At 44.0% G+C, this 16763-nt stretch overlaps 1 protein-coding gene across 1 annotated transcript in view; it reads right to left on the reverse strand.

Moving 5' to 3' along the window:
• The window catches only part of SPTLC1 (serine palmitoyltransferase long chain base subunit 1), a 96414-nt gene that overhangs the window by 47508 nt on the left and 32143 nt on the right, over positions 1-16763 (reverse strand). The window contains exons 4-5 of the mRNA XM_077299927.1: positions 2141-2234; positions 1048-1120 (exon numbers count right to left, since the gene is read on the reverse strand). Coding sequence (XP_077156042.1) covers positions 1048-1120; positions 2141-2234 — 167 coding nt within the window. The remainder of the gene's footprint in view (positions 1-1047; positions 1121-2140; positions 2235-16763) is intronic.

A 16763-nucleotide genomic window follows, 5' to 3' on the forward strand; every position in this document is an offset into this window, starting at 1 on the left:
AAGACGTGTGAAGAAGCAGTGGTAGCTTTGAAATGGGTTTGTGCGGAATCTCCACACTTTGTGAAGAGCACATATTGTTCTTTAATCTTGGGGCATTCATGTCCCCGATAACTGCCCATAAAACCTTTATGGTTTCCCCCACACTACCATTTACAAGAAGGATATACTACAAATATTCTGAATTCAAAATAAACAACGATCCAGAATTAACTCTTTATGGAGAGCCGCACCCTTCTGGTTCTTGGTAGCACCCAATAGATCCAGGGAGTGACACAGATTATGTCTGACATATCTCTAAGACATGGAAAAAGATAGGTGATGTGAAAGACATCAGCAGTCAGCGACTAGCAGATAGGAGCACTGCCAACTGCCTCCTGCTTTCTGGAGAGTTCGGTGCCTTTTATAAATAGTAGGCCCAGAGCGAAGTGTGTCACACCACAACAAAGATGTCGAGGTGAACCTGCAAATCAGAAGAGACGCTGGGGATTCTGCCAAGTAGAAGGAGGTGTGCTTAGCTCCCATCCAGGGCTCATGGATTAGTGACATGACAGCTAGACTAGGGTCCTACAAATCAATTCACTCATCGCTAATCACTACTATAAGAAAATAAAAAAAAAAGCGACAAAAAATACGGCATTACAGTTATTCTCTGTAGCAGATACTAAATACAATCTGTATAACATTACATGGTATTTTTAGGGAAAATGTAAAGCTTATTATGCAGAAATTGGTTGTTTCCACTGATCAGAAAAGTAGGGAAAGGCTGCCCTCTAATGGCCACTTGAGGTATCACAGACAAGTAAAGTAAAGCAAAGAATCAAACGGAAAAATGGACATAATAAATAATTGTGAAATATGCAAACAGTTATTTTCAGCACAATGCCAGAAAGTGTCTGCCTGAACCTCTGACTAGAGGCCCTAAGTAGCACATGGGTGTCTCACAAGTGGGTCTCTCCTTCTGCAATAAGTAGGCACAGCAGGTACGTGCTGCAATGTCCTGATATTCAGCTGGTGCTGATTTAGAGACCCCACAAGTAATCTACTTACCAAATGTACCATAAAACCCTCTTGGACCACATGTTCCAACACCATACTTTCTAAGTGACGCCAATGCTGCACTCTGCAAATAATACAAGATTAGATGATTGGTGGGACAATTGCTTCAGCGAAAAAAAACACACAGGCACGACTAGTTACCCACTAATTAACATATTGCCAAAATGATAAAATAGTTTTAAAAAAGAAAAAAAGAAAAAATTGTTGTTAGAAAGGGTATTCATGCCGCAAGGCAAGCTGGCAGGTTCACTTTAATCTTAGTAGATGTAGTAAGAATTTTCTTGGAGGTTATTTCTTCACTCCCCTGCCTTTTAGAATTCATTTCTTGTTTTTACATATGTAACCAATAAAGATTTAATTTTTAACATTCTTTTCTCTGGGTCACTTCCTACTGGTACGGTATAAATGCATACCGGTGTGGTAAAATAATGATATTCTTTAAGTGAGACGCCAGAAAACATTTAGACAGAATTTGTCACCAGGTTTTTGCCACTTAAAAAGCAAAACAGTGATTTTATCAAAACTTCAGTAAGCAGCCTAGTAAGTGACACATCATTGAAATCAGGGTCTCTAGCCCTACATCATAATGCTCTCAGAAGGGGTGGCAAAATCCTAGTGACAGATTCCCTTTAACAAGGTGAAGCTTCCTCAGAAAGTTTATTACATTTTAACTGAATCTTGTTTGTGCCAGTGGGGTGTGATTATTTTTTAACTCCATGAGGAGCCTTGACTCAACATCTGGCGGGGGGGAAAAAATCACATGAGCGCTGCAGCTATTTAATTTCGTCGATCAGTATCAGTTGATTGGCTGCAGCAGTCACGGAACGCACTCCCACTGTCAGATGTTGATGCCAGAAATCCGGTCAGCCACGGAGGGGAGGTGGTGGATTTGAGATCAGGCGACCTTGTGTAATACTGGATGTTGAAATATTAAAGGACATATGGAAGCGAGATCTCAGTGTCTGTCAGACCTTATTAAAGGAGAACAATTTGCATGAGATTCTGCAGAATTTAGTGTATTACTATATTACTAAAACATGTCATATTTACACAATGATTGAGCACAATACAGATCGTTACCAACCTTAACTCTATCGTTATCAAGAAGGCCAAGAAAATTAAATGATGAAAAATTAATACATTCTTTCCCATTGACAACAATCTTGTGGCTTGGAGGGCTGCAAGACAAAAATACATATCAAAGGATCCAAATTGAAATCATCTGGAAGCCAGAAACAAGAAGAACATACACCCAAGAACGGTTCCAGACAAATTATGTAAACCTAGCTGTCCATTCTGCTAACTTAAAGGGGTTTTCCATCCCTGAAATGTTATTTCCTATAGCAGGCTCTAAAATAAACATGTGACCAATGCACCCAATCACACCTGTGACACAGTAACATGCCCGTCTGGCCAGAGAAGGAATCACAGAGACCAGGGCAGCACTGGAAGAAAAGCAGTATGGGGAGCTGGAAGGAATTGAGGATTTATATGTGTTTTATTTTTACTTCTTTTCTAAATAGTCATAACCTTTTATTTTTTTCTCCATACAGATATACGATGGCTTGGATTTTATTTTTTATGTAGGACAAGTCGCAATTTTGATTGTTCCAATTAATTTTAACATTAGTGACTTGTAAAAATATTCACCCCCTTGGCTTTTTACCTATTTTGTTACATTACAACCTGTGTTTAACCCCTTAAGTTCCGAAGCCACTTTGTAAGTTAATGACGGTCTAGTTTTTTAAGTCTGACCACTTTAGGAGGTTATAGCTCTGGAACGCTTCGATGGATCCCAGTGATTCTGAGATTGATTATTTCGTGACATATTGTACTTCAATGACCATGGTAAAATTTGTTCAATACTTTTTGCGTTTATTTGTGAAAGTATCGGTAAGTTGGAGAACATTTTCAAAATGTTGCAAATTTTGAAACATTTTTAATTCTTACGTCCTTAAATCAAAGTCATGTTGCACAAAATAGTTAATAAATAACATTTCCCACATGTCAACTTTACATCAGCACAATATTTAAAAAAAAAAAAAAAAAAAATTGTTAGGAATTTAGACGGGTTAAAAGCTAATCAGCAATTTTCCATTTTTCCAACAAAATTTACAAAACCATTTTTTTTTTTTTAGGGGACCTCACATTTAGGAGGGCCTAAATGACAGAAAATACCCAAGTGACACCATTCTGAAATCTGCACGCCTAAAAGTCTTCAAAACCCGAGAAGTTTATTAACCCTTCAGGTGCTGCACAGGAATTAATGCAATGTGGAAGGAAAAAAAAAAAAAAAGCTTTTTTTTTTTTTTTTTTTTACAAAATGTTACTTTAGCCCCAAATTTTTTATTTTCACAATGGTAACAGGATAAAATAGACACCCAAATTTGTTGTGCAATTTCTTCTGAGTACGCCAATATGTGTTTTCCAAGGTTTTATTATTTTTTTAACAAGTATAATGAACAGGGGAGGAAAAAGAGGGGAGGGGGGGGGGGGTATGGGTGTTCAGGAAAAAAAAAAAAAAAAAAGGGAAGTGAAGCAAACAAATCACACAAAGTGCGGAGAGGCTACAGTAAGCCTTAATGAAGCAAGGGACGTAGCCCTTGGAGCAAACTGTCTAATAACTGTTCGTTATATAAAATATAATGTATAACGTAAGCAGGAAACAGGAACATTAGGTTTAGGTACATCAGGTACATTTTAGGTACAAGATTAGGTACATTTTAACTTGTATAGAGCAAGGGTCAAGCCCTCGAGCTAGGCATACTTTGGCTCATGTCCCTTGGACGGACTATTAATTCTAACAGCAAGATTAGTGCAGAGGCTATATAAGTAGAGAGCTCCCAGGCGAGGCAGATATGCTATCAGGGAGGAATTAGGTGTGAGGCAGGTGCCATCTTATGTTACCTTATGGTAGTGAAAGTGAGTTGAGGTAGCAGCAGACATTCAAGGAGGAAAAAACTGGTCCCACTTATACCATTTCTGGTAGAAGTTGCTAAACTCGTTATTGGATAAAGCGAATTTGAGTTCGAGGTCCCTATGTTGCGACATTAATTTAATTATAGTGGTTTCGTTGGGGAGGGTCGTGTTTTTCCAGTGGTATGCTATGGAGTTTTTGGCGACCCTGCATAGGTGTAGGATTATTTTTACCAGAGAACTGTCTAGGAGGTGGGTGTCCAATGAGGAGAGCTAGTTGAGGAGAAAGGGTGACTGTAGGGCCTGGAAGTTTGGCGATTATCGAGGAGATGTTTGACCAGAAGGTAGTAGCAATGGGGCAGTTCCAGAAAACGTGTAGCAACTCACCCCTGTATCCGCAATTTCTCCAGCAGAGAGGGGAGATGGACAGGTTTATGTGTGAGAGTCTAGTTGGGGTGTAGTACCATCTGGAACAAATTTTGAAATGGGATTCTAGAAGGGACATAGAGATTGTGGAGAAGTATGTGGTTGAAAAAGCCTCTTCCCAGTCGTCTGTGGAAGCGGATAAGTTTAGGGACTTCTCCCAAGCTAGGATATAAGCATTTTTTACAAAAGTAGTGTCTTTATTGAAGCAGTCGTAAATAAACTTATGGCCCCAGAATATTCGGTGGTTTAGGTTGGTTAAGATTTTTAAAGATGGCTCCGAAAATCTAAGTTTGAGGCCTAGAAAAAGTTTAACGTTTTCCCTCAATACAATGTATTCAAGGAAGGAGGACGAGGGTGCGTTGAATTTGGACTTTAGGGAGCTAAAATTCAAAAGATTAGGACCATCCGAAATGTCCCCCAGGGTTAGGATTTTTAGGTCGGCCCAGAAGGGGGGCAGAGGTAGGTTAAAATATGAGTAGATAAATGTGAGAGGTAGCTTATGGAGAGTGGATCTGTTCTGGCTGCGGCCCTCTACTCTGGATACTCTGGACCAGGCAAGGGAAATTGCTTGGAATATCGGGTGCTTAGAGGTGTTTAGGTGGGAGCTAGCTATGGCTTTAAAGATCAAAGATTTGAGTGGCTTGCCCTCGTTTATTTCCAACTCCAAGTCGTACCAAGCCGGGGTTTTTTGGTCTGAAAACCAGTGGGCGCTCTGTTTAAGAAGAAGTGAGTGGTAGTGAGCATGAATGTTCGGAAGGCTCATTCCACCATGGTTTTTCTTCTTATATAGAGATCTAGTATCTGTTCTAGATTTTTATTGTTCCAAACAGAGTTATTCAGATGAGCTTGTATCACCGTCAGGTAGGACGTGGAGATGGGGAGTGGGATGCATCTAAAGATGTATAGGATTTTGGGGAGCGTAAATAGTCTGATTGCCAAATTTCTCCCCCACCAGGACAGGTCCCTGTCTTTGAAGGAAATGCAGTCTTTTAAAATTGAGTCAGTTAATTTTTTCATATTTGATGTGGCTGTTTTTTCTAGGTTTTTGTTGATGATGACACCTAAGTAAGGGAATTCTTCTCTGCACCAATTAAATGATACAGAGGTGTTTAGGCGTTGAATTTCTTTTTGGCTAACGTGTATGGGAAGGATGTTGGACTTTGAGTTATTGATCTTAAATTTAGAAAGGGCCGAAAAAGTCTTCAATTCGTTCAGGGTTTTTAGTGTGGAGGATACTGGATTTGTGAGAGTCAGGATAATATCGTCCGCGAACAGGCTGATCTTGTGCTGGCACTTATTTGCGGGTATTCCAGTTATATAAGGGTTTTGTCTGATATGCTCTACCAGAGGTTCTAGTGCCAGATTGAAGAGTAGGGGGGAGAGGGGACAGCCCTGTCTCGTGCCGTTGCTGATGGGGAAAACGTCCGAGATATGGTTGTTGCAGATAACTCTTGCCGTGGGACACTTGTAGAGTGTCATGAATGTGGAGATAAGGTTATTGTTGAAGCCAAATTTAATTAGGGTCTGTTTGAGGAATAGCCAGTCGATGCGGTCAAAGGCTTTCTCGGCGTCTAGGGATATAAGTACTGTTGGTGATCTAGTAAGATTTGTAAGTTTGATGGAATTCAGAATTCTTCTCGTGGCGTCGGCGGGTTGTCTATTTTTGACAAACCCCATTTGATCGTTCGCTATAAGGTTAGGTAGGATATCACTGAGCCTGTTGGCAAGAATTTTTGAAAAGATCTTAATGTCTGTGTTCAACAGGGAGATCAGTCTGTAATTGTTGGGGGAAGTGGGGTCACCTGTTTGTTTGGGGATTAGAATGATAGACGCCTCCAGCATTTCTTGTGGGAAGGACCCTATTTTGGCAGCGTGGTTAAAAAGCTCTGTTAGATGGGGGGCAAGGATTTTGCTGAAGGCTTTGTAGTAAGCATTATTGAAGCCGTCTGGCCCAGGAGATTTGTGGGGTTTAAGGTGGTTTATGGTATCCTCTACCTCTGGGATGGAGAAGGGAGCGGAAAGTGATTCAGTCTCTTCTTTTGTTAAGGACGGCAGATTAATGTTGGCGAGGTATGTTCTGATGTCTAGTTCTTTTGGGGGAGAGGAGGTAGGATCTGAATTTAAGTTATAGAGTTTGGAATAGTATTTGGAAAACTCATTTGCTATGTCTTGGGGGTGGGTTAGTGGAGTGCCATCTGTTGGGGAGGAGATTCTGTTTATTTTGTTTTGGGTCCTTAGTTTTTTAATTCTGTTGGCCATGTATCTGGTGGGTTTGTTCAGGGACGAATAGACCTTGAATTTAGAGGAGTTGAGGGCGGCTTCATAGGGAGAAAATATTAAGGACCTAAGTTCCCATCTTAGGGAAAGGAGGTCGGATTGCATCTTAGGTGAGGGGGAGGGGAGGCCTATTAAGGTGTTTTCGAGTGTGCGAATAGATTTTTGTAAATTCAGAGTTTTTTCCCTTTTCTCCCTTTTTATTTTGGCGGAGATATTCATTATAGTGCCTCTGATAACGGCTTTATGGGCGCACCAGTTATTAGGAGGGTTGGTTGTTTCTGGGGAATTTTCCTTGAAATAGTTGGTTAAAGTATTCTGGATTGTGGCAATATGGATGGAATCATGGAGGATATGAGAGTTGCATTTCCATAATTTAATGTTTTTTAAGGAAGGGCCAATCAGTATTTCACCACTAACTGGGGAGTGGTCCGATAGCGTTCTGTCGCCTATGGATACTTTTTTAAATTTGTCCAGGGAAAAAATGTCAGATAGGATCAAGTCGATCCTGGATGCCGAATGATGGACTGAGGAGAAGTGAGAGAACTCCTTGGAGGAGGAGTTCAGGCATCTGAAAATATCATAAAGTTCATTTCTGTCCAGCCACCAATTTAAGTTGTCTGAATTAGGTCTAGAGTTTGATGAGGAATCTAGGATTCTGTCTGGGGTTATATTGAAGTCTCCCAGGAGAATCAAGGTGCCTCTCTTGACTTCGTTTATCTTTTTCAGCGTTTTAGAAAGGAATCTAATCTGATTTTTGTTTGGAGCATACAAATTCGCTAGGGTGCATGTCTGACCATTAATGGTACAAATTAAGATGTGATACCTGCCTCCAATATCAGCATGTTCCTCAGGAGCCTCGAAGGGGACGGAGTTCCTGATCAGAGTGATCACCCCAGCCTTTTTACTTGAGTTGCAGGCCTCAAAGATATGAGGGAAGCTGCGGTGATTAAAGTAGGGGTGATTCCCTGCCAAGAACTTCGTCTCTTGGATGCAGGCAATGTCTGCCTGGGATTTAAGTAGTTCCCTCCACAGAGTGTGCCTCTTTTGGGGGCTATTTAGCCCTCTAATGTTATATGTTAGGATTTTGACTGACATTATATTATACCCCAGATGATGAAGACGAAGAAGGTAACACTAGCATTTGGGGGTAAAGGTAACCTGAAAAGGAAAGATTAGTGTTGAAACAAGTAAGGTTATAACCTATAGACTACAGAGATCTTTCTTCTTGAGAGGTTCTTGAGCCGACGGTTCTTGGGTGAAATCTTAAAGATAAAATAACAGTAGAATAAAACAGTAACTGCACAAGTAGGTCAACAGAACTACCTGGAAATAGAAAAGAGGAGGTTACTGAAAGTGAACGGGAATAGGGGAGATGTCCCATCTAGAATTTAAGAGGGAGACCCCCACAATTGGATAACAGAAAAAAGTAGGCCAGCTGAGTGATAGGATGGAAGTAGTTCAACGGTCAAGTGACTTGACGAAGGCCATCTTCGACAGAGTGGATCGGAATGATTCTTCCCCGATGTGAAATTAATAATTTTAACGGGAAGCCCCATTTATAGATTATTCCTTTTTCCCTGAGGGCTGAAGTCACAGGTCTAAATTCTCTGCGGCCTTCTAGGGTTTCCATTGAGAAGTCTGGGAAGACTTTTCAATCTCCATAGGGCTCTGGGAATGTTCTTTTTTCCTTAAGATAGTTGAGAATGGATTCTTTGGTTTTAAAGAAGTGGAGTTTTAAAATGGTGTGTCTAGGTAGATCCGCAGAGACCTTGGGGGGTTTGGGCAGCCGGTGGGCCCTGTCAATCGTGAGGTCTAGGTCTGAGAGGTCTGGCAGAGTTGCTTTGAAGATATTTTTGAGGTGAGAAGACAGCTGGTCTTGGGGTATGTCCTCTGATATGCCTCTAATTTTTAGGTTATTTCGCCTGCCTCTATCTTCGAGGTCTGCCAATTTAGATCGCAGGTGTTTCATTTCAAAGTTGATCCTATCCAGCTCGTCAAAAGAGATAGACGACCTATGTTCCAGTCTATTCAGCCTCTCCTCGTGTCTGGTCAGTTTGTCAATCTTGTCGATTTTGTCACAATATTTTTGGAAATTTAAGTCCATTTCACTTTTCATTGTATTTACCAGGGAGTTTATTTTATCGTCCATTATGTTTTTTATTTTAATTTATTAGATCCTCTTGATCTGGTTGGCTTTGGCCTGTAACGTGTGTGAGTATGTGCCTGCCGATTTGACGCCCCTGTTGGGTTCTGGGTCATCATATTTTGTTTTACTTTTTTGTGGGGATTGATTGGGGGATGTGTCACTAGATACAACATCTTCCTCCGCTTCTGAATAGTTCCCATAAGAATCATATTTCTCATTCGTGGCTCCTGTGTTAGATCTCTTTAAGCTGGCAGGGGAGTCCATTTTTGTAGGAGAGGATTTGTTATCAAAGGATTTGTTGTTGGACCCATAGTCCATTAAATGAGGTGTGTCTCTCCTGGGGGATCTAGATCTGCGCCTGGGTGAGAAGGAGCTAGGTCTGGATTTCTCTAGGTCCCTGCGACTCAGAGATTTGTCCTGTTTTTGGCTGTAGAGTGGTTTTTTTGGAGTGGAAGGGTTAATTCTCCCTTTAGATTTTGCGTTATTCATGGTAGCGGTTAATGGACGCTGTCAGAGCAGATTTTAATGGGTGTTGACCAATTAGTGCTATGCCCCACAGTTAAGTCTTATGTGGCTAAAGCCCCCGTCACACTAAGCGAGATCGCTGCTGAGTCACAAGTTTTGTGACGCAACAGCGACCTCAGTAGCGATCTCGCTATGTTTGACACGTAGCAGCGACCAGGCCCCTGCTGCGAGATCGCTGGTCGTGTCGGAATGGCCTGGACCTTTTTTTGATCGTTGAGGTCCCGCTGGGTAGCACACATCGCTGTGTTTGACACCTTACCAACGACCTCGTTGACGACTCAGACACCGACACATAGGCGTGCATTTGCGTTGCCTTTTCCGCACCCCTCCGCTCCGATTGGTGGTCGCTACTGCGTTCTGATTGGCGGTCATGCCTTCAACAGAAGGCGACATAGTAGCGCTTCCATCCTTTGTTCCTGACCGCGTGGTGGTTTGCAGATCGTTGTAGAGTTCTCCGGCCTGCAACTCCTCTTCGATTTATCTATTCTTCAACGGTTCTTCTGACACCAATCAGAACACAGTAGCGACCACCAATCGGAACTGAATGGGCGCGGAAAAGGCAACGCAAATGCACGCCTGTGTGACTACGACGACCACAGGACGTCCCTCATCGAGGTCTGAATCATCATAATAGCTGCCTTGTGACAGGGTCACAACGACCAACGACATCGTTGTACAGGTCGCTACAGGTCGCCGCATCGCTGCTGCGTCGTTGGGAAGATCTCACTGTGACATCTCACCAGCGACCACATAGCGACGCAGCAACGATCCCTGACAGGTCGTATCGTTGTCGGGATCGCTTTAGCGTCGCTAAGTGTGACGGGGCCTTAAGGTTAAGAGAGTGTTTTACTCCTGTCAAAAAGTAGGTATTCTGTGAGGGCTGTGAGAGGGAGGCGTTTCTGGTTTTGTTTACCTTTTAGAAGATGGAGGCTTAATTACAGTGTGCCTTTTACAGTGAGAGCAAGAGCGTTGTTTTGCAGACTCTGCTCTCTGCTGTCAGCTTTGTAGGGCGCTTGGGATGGTGCCGGCGTAGTTATTCCTACAGGGAGCGACCGGAACTACTTCCCATAGGCTTTTATTGAGGAAGCCTTGAGATTTAATAAAAGATGTTTCAATTCCTTTTCCCCAAGTGGATGAATTAGGGGGTCGATATAGGAAGAGCGTTAAAGAGTTAATTCCCCCTTTTTCTTTTTTTTCACCGCGATTTTGCGGTAATGTGAGTGGTTGTTTGGGGACTACTTTTTTAGGTTAGGCCTCCGAGAATCGCCGCTTTGGAGCCGAGGGCTCGATTTTTCCAGACCACTGACCTTGCGGATTGGTGCCGGAGAGCTTCCTGTGAAGATCCGGGGCTGGATCGGAGGGCAGGGTGAGGGTAAGTTGGATCACCAGCGGCGCCTCTGCAGAGCCGCCGTCCGCTGGACTCCTATCGCTGGGGTCCGGGACCTGCCGATCAGCCGGCGCCGGTGTCCGGGGCACTGTGGAGCGGCTTGCTTCTCGGGCTGAACCGCTTGTCCTGCTCCTCAGGCGGTGCTTCCCCGGGGGCGCCGCTACAGTGTCGCAATCGTCGCCGGCTGCTGCTGATCTTCTCGGGCGGGTCCGCAGCGGCGCTGCACTCCGAGGGGACGTCTGACGCCGCGGCCCACAGTCAGGGCTGTGCCGCTCGGGGATGCCCGCTGTGTCAGCTTACCGGAGGGAGCGCAGGGCCGGAACCTCCGTTCTGCTGCTTGCAGGTCCTCCTGGAGGGGGAAGCTTGCGGCGCTTAGTCTCCTGAAGTGAATATCTGGCAGGGGAGGAGTCCTCCTCTTCACTGCCGTGCAGGGCCTTCCTGTTCACTAGGCCTGATGGGCCCCAGAGGCCTGCTCCGGCTGGAGCTGTTCTGGGGGACAGAGATGAGGAGGAAGTTGGTTGGAGGGGTTCCCCTTGGTATCAGGGGATGATGAAGGGGGATTATGTGGCAAGGGGCCTCCAAAATATGCTGTGGAAGTCGCGTATAGGGATTTTTCCCCTGGAGCTCCCTCTTCACACGTCTGCCTCCATAGACGTCCGAAGTCACGCCGAAAACTGCTGTTTGGGTACACGGCAGGGCTCAGAAGAGAAGGAGCACCATTTGACTTTTTGAACACAAAAATGGCAGGAATTGAGAGCGGACGCCGTGTCATGTTTGGAGAGCCCTTGATGTGCATAAACCGTAGAAATCCCCCACATAAGGTATGGAATTTTTCTTGCTCCTGGATTCTTAGTGTTATTACAAAAAGAGGGCAATGTAATCTCTTGGCTCCTATGGAATTTAAGAAACCCCTTGGAGAGATATGCCGTGTCCAGCCTTAGAACAACTCTGTTGTCACACACCTGTGTGTAGGGTGGGGAATAAAAACCAGGGCCTGTATATAGCTCACCCTGATGTCAGGGCCACTAGTACAACCATCTTAAGTGTGATGAACTTCACAGATTAATCCTGTAAGGGCTCAAACTGGTCTCTAGTTAGCACCTCTAAAACTAGGTTCAGGTCCCATGGAGGAATTTTTGGGACTATAACCAGTCTGGATCTACTACAGGATCTTATAAACCAATACACCCATTTATTTGCTGGTAGGTTCCAATTATACAAGGCACCCAGGGCCCATACCTGCACCTTGAGAGTGTTAGTTGCTAACCCTAGTTCCAACCCCGACTGCAGAAACTCTAGAATGCACCCAACCAGGGCCTCACTCCCAAGGGCTGCAATTAAAACTCCAGGAATCTCTTCCATGTTCTACCATAGATCCTTGATGTAATTTGTTTCCTACTTTTCAAAAGGGTGGAGACTAGCCCTGTCGAGAACCCCTGCCGACTCCGTAATGCCCTCTCAAATTCCATGCTGCTAGATGGAAGCCTTTCACTTGAGTGGTAGACCGGTCCCTGGGTAAGAAGGTCCAGGATCTCTGGTATTATCAATGGATAGCACACGGACATTAGCCTTAGAAGGAAAAACCATGGTCTCTTCAGCCAGAATGGAGCAATGAGAATCACCCTTGCCTGATCCTTCCTGATCTTCCACACGACTGTTGGAATCATCGTTAAATGAAGGAAATGCATAGGCCATCCTGAAACTCCAGGGAATCTGAAGAGCATCCACTGCAAATGGTTTCTCCCTTGGTTTTAACGAACAGAAGTTCTTTGATTTTCGGTTGTGTAAGCTGGCAAACAGATCTATCTCCGGCCGCCCCCGTGTCGGCACTCTGCTGGAAAATTTGGGAATTTAGAATTGAGACCATCCTCACGAGTCAGGAAGTCTGCCTTTGTGTTGTCTATTCCCCTTATGTGAAGTGCCATAAGGAACAGTAGGTGTTGGTCCACTAGCTGGAGTAGGATGTCTGCTGCCATAATTAGGGTATGAGACCTTGTTCCCCCCCCCCCCTGGTGGTTGACATAAGCCACGACTGCTCGATTGTCCGGCATGACTGACATGGTGACCCCGGTGGAAGGGGAGAAAGTGTCTCAAGGCTCCTTCCACAGCTTTTAAAAGTTAGAACCTTGGCCCCTCTCTAGAGGAGACCAGGTCCCCTGAACTGAGTGAGACTTTAGATGTGCCCCCCATCCGGTATTGCTCATATCTGTTGTGATAACATCTTCCACTGGTCTTATCCACTGGTCTCCTGGCGACAAATGTTTTCCTACTGTCCACCAAGTCAGGGAATCCATTATTGCAGAAAAAAGATGTAACTTTACCTCGAAATGCCCTTTTAACAACCTCAGTGCAGACAGGACCTTCCAATGTAGCTGACTTAGGTGAAATTGGGCCCATCTTATTGCTGGGATACAAGATGTTAGGGATCCTAGCAAGGACATTGTTTTTCTTAGTGTCATTCTTGGCTGATTTATCGTTGACAGTGCCAGGACCAGTACCTTGGCTATTTTGTCCTCTGGCAGGAGACAGACCTGGCGCTCGGACTCCAAAATCAACACCAGAAGGCCTGTATCCTTTCTTGTTTTAGTCCCGATTTGAGGGCATTTACCATCCAGCCCAGCTCTTCTAGGACCACCATTACCTCCCTCAGCTGTTCTGCACAGTGATCTTCTGACCTTCTGACTATAAGGAAATTGTCCAGGAATGGGAAGATAACGGTGTTTCGAGAATGAAGGTAGGCAATCACCTCCAATATTATCTTGGTAAATACAGTTAGGTCCATATATATTTGGACAGAGACAACATTTTTCTAATTTTGGTTACAGACATTACCACAATGAATTTTAAACAAAACAATTCAGATGCAGTTGAAGTTCAGACTTTCAGCTTTCATTTGAGGGTATCCACATTAAAATCGGATGAAGGGTTTAGGAGTTTCAACTCCTTAACATGTGCCACCCTGTTTTTAAAGGGACCAAAAGTAATTGGACAATTGACTCCAAGGCTATTTCATGGGCAGGTGTGGGCAATCCCTTCGTTATGTCATTCTCAATTAAGCAGATAAAAGGCCTGGAGTTGATTTGAGGTGTGGTGTTTGCATTTGGAAGGTTTTGCTGTGAAGTAAACATGCGGTCAAAGGAGCTCTCCTTGCAGGTGAATCAAGCCATCCTTAAGCTGCGAAAACAGAAAAAACCCATCCGAGAAATTGCTACAATATTAGGAGTGGCAAAATCTACAGTTTGGTACATCCTAAGAAAGAAAGAAAGCACTGGTGAACTCATCAATGCAAAAAGACCTGGGCGCCCACGGAAGACAGTGGTGGATGATCGCAGAATAATCTCCATGGTGAGGAGAAATCCATTCACAACAGCCAACCAAGTGAACAACACCCTCCAGGAGGTAGGCGTATCAATATCCAAATCTACCATAAAGAGAAGACTGCATGAAAGTAAATACAGAGGGTTCACTGCACGGTGCAAGCCACTCATAAGCATCAAGAATAAAAAGGCTAGACTGAACTTTGCTAAAAAACATCTAAAAAAGCCAGCACAGTTCTGGAAGAACATTCTGTGGACGGATGAAACCAAGATCAACCTCTACCAGAATGATGGAAAGAGAAAAGCATGGCAAAGGCGTGGTACAGCTCATGACCCAAAGCATACCACATCATCTGTAAAACACGGCGGAGGCAGTGTGATGGCTTGGGCATGCATGGCTGCCAGTGGCACTGGGTCACTAGTGTTTATTGATGATGTGACACAGGACAGAAGCAGCCGAATGAATTCTGAGGTATTCCGAGACATACTGTGTGCTCAGATCCAGCCAAATGCAGCCAAACTGATTGGTCGTCGTTTCATACTACAGATGGACAATGACCCAAAACATAAAGCCAAAGCAACCCAGGAGTTTATTAAATCAAAGAAGTGGAATATTCTTGAATGGCCAAGTCAGTCACCTGATCTCAACCCAATTGAGCATGCAGTTCACTTGTTAAAGACTAAACTTCAGACAGAAAGGCCCACAAACAAACAGCAACTGAAAACCACCGCTGTGAAGGCCTGGCAGAGCATCAAAAAGGAGGAAACACAGCGTCTGGTGATGTCCATGAGTTCAAGACTTCAGGCAGTCATTGCCAACAGAGGGTTTTCAACCAAGTACTAGAAATGAACATTTTATTTAAAATTATTGAATCTGTCCAATTACTTTTGGTCCCTTTAAAAACAGGGTGGCACATGTTAAGGAGTTGAAACTCCTAAACTCTTCATCCAATTTTAATGTGGATACCCTCAAATGAAAGCTGAAAGTCTGAACTTCAACTGCATCTGAATTGTTTTGTTTAAAATTCATTGTGGTAATGTTTATAACCAAAATTGGAAAAATGTTGTCTCTGTCCAAATATATATGGACCTAACTGTACTTTTGGAGCTATTGACAGTCCGAATGGAAGGCCACCCTCAGGAATTTTTGATGGCCCCGATGGATTGGGATGTGATAATAGGCATCCTTCAAATTGATAACCACCATGAAACAATTCTGGAATAACAGCTTTATAGATGTGTTCACTGACTCCATCTTGAAGGAATAATTCACAATCCATTGGTTAAGCTTCCTCAGGTTAATAATAGTTCTTAGAGAACCGGCTTCTTTATCAAAAAGAGGGGGGAATAAAATCCCCTTCTTATCTCTTCCACCGGGACATCACACAGAACACGCTTTTGTAAGAGTTCCAAGATTTCTAACTCCAGGGCCAGCTGTTCTCCTGGTGATTTCCTGCGGGGTGTTACTACAAAGGTCTGGCTAGGTGGATGGACAAAGTCTATTTTCAGACCGTCTTTGATGATACCCAAGATTCAGCCACTGGGGGGATTTTTACCCAGGCAGGGAGAAAGAGGGAGCGCCTTTCCCCTACTGCTGACCTGACGTCAATGGGAGGGCTTTTTTAGTAGATGTACAGGGTCCTCTGGACATATATCTGGACTCCTTTCTATCCTTTAACTCCAAGCTCTTCCTTTCTCTCAGAGGATATCCCCTATTAATCTTACTCCTCTAAAAGGAAGGCTTCCTAGCTTCAGCAGGGAAACCCTTCTTTTTGTCTCCTGCCTTCTCTAGAATGTCTTCTAGTTTCTGTCCAAAGAGAAAATGGCCATATGGGATGGAGCAGAGTCGATTTTTTGAAGGCAGGTCTCCGGGACACCCCTTCAGCCAAAAGGCCCATCTAGCTGCATTGGATAGGCTCACCGACCTAGCCGCCAACCTCACAGAATCTGCTGAGGTGTCTGCCAGAAAGGCTGTTGCTCCTTGTAACAGAGTCATATTGGCCAAGATTTAATCTCTTGGGACTTTGCTCTTATAGCTGCTCCACCATTTGTTGCAGCCAGATCATAAGGGAGCGGGCAGTACAAGTCCCAGCTATTGCCAGCTTCAGACTCCCTGCGGCTGTCTTCCAGGTGTGCCTCAGGAACCCATCAGCTTTGTTTTTTTCCAATGGGTCTCTAAGTGTGCCGGAATCCTCAAAGGGCAGGGCTAACCTCTTAGAGGATTTTGCCACTGCCCCGTCGATTTTAGGGATTTTATCCCAACTGTCGGAGTCTCTTTCCTCAAAGAGGTATCTCCTCTTTGAAGATGAGGGCATGCTACCAGATCTTTCTGGTTTCTTCAACTCTTTAGCTATGAGCGCTCGTATCCTGGATTTAACAGGAAAGGTGCGCTTCCGCCTTTCCTCTAGACCCCCAAATATTATATTTTTTAGGGATTTAGGTGCTTTCTCATCCTTCAGGCCCATTGTTGACCTGACTGCCCTAACCAACCTATCTGTATCCTCAGCCGGGAAAGCAAGGTTGGCCACACCTGTATCACTGTCCATGATGAGGAGGAGGACGGGGATTCACTATGGCATTCTCCAACAGACTGTGGAGATGCCTCAGATTCCGTAACGACCTCCTGAGCTCTCTTGTTCCCTTTTTTTTTTTTTTTTTTTTTAAACAGGGTCTTTAGGGAACCTTGCACCTTAGTCCTGATCATGGACCTAAG

Source organism: Ranitomeya variabilis, chromosome 1, assembly GCF_051348905.1.
Source record: "Ranitomeya variabilis isolate aRanVar5 chromosome 1, aRanVar5.hap1, whole genome shotgun sequence".
NCBI classification, from domain to species: Eukaryota; Metazoa; Chordata; class Amphibia; order Anura; family Dendrobatidae; genus Ranitomeya; species Ranitomeya variabilis.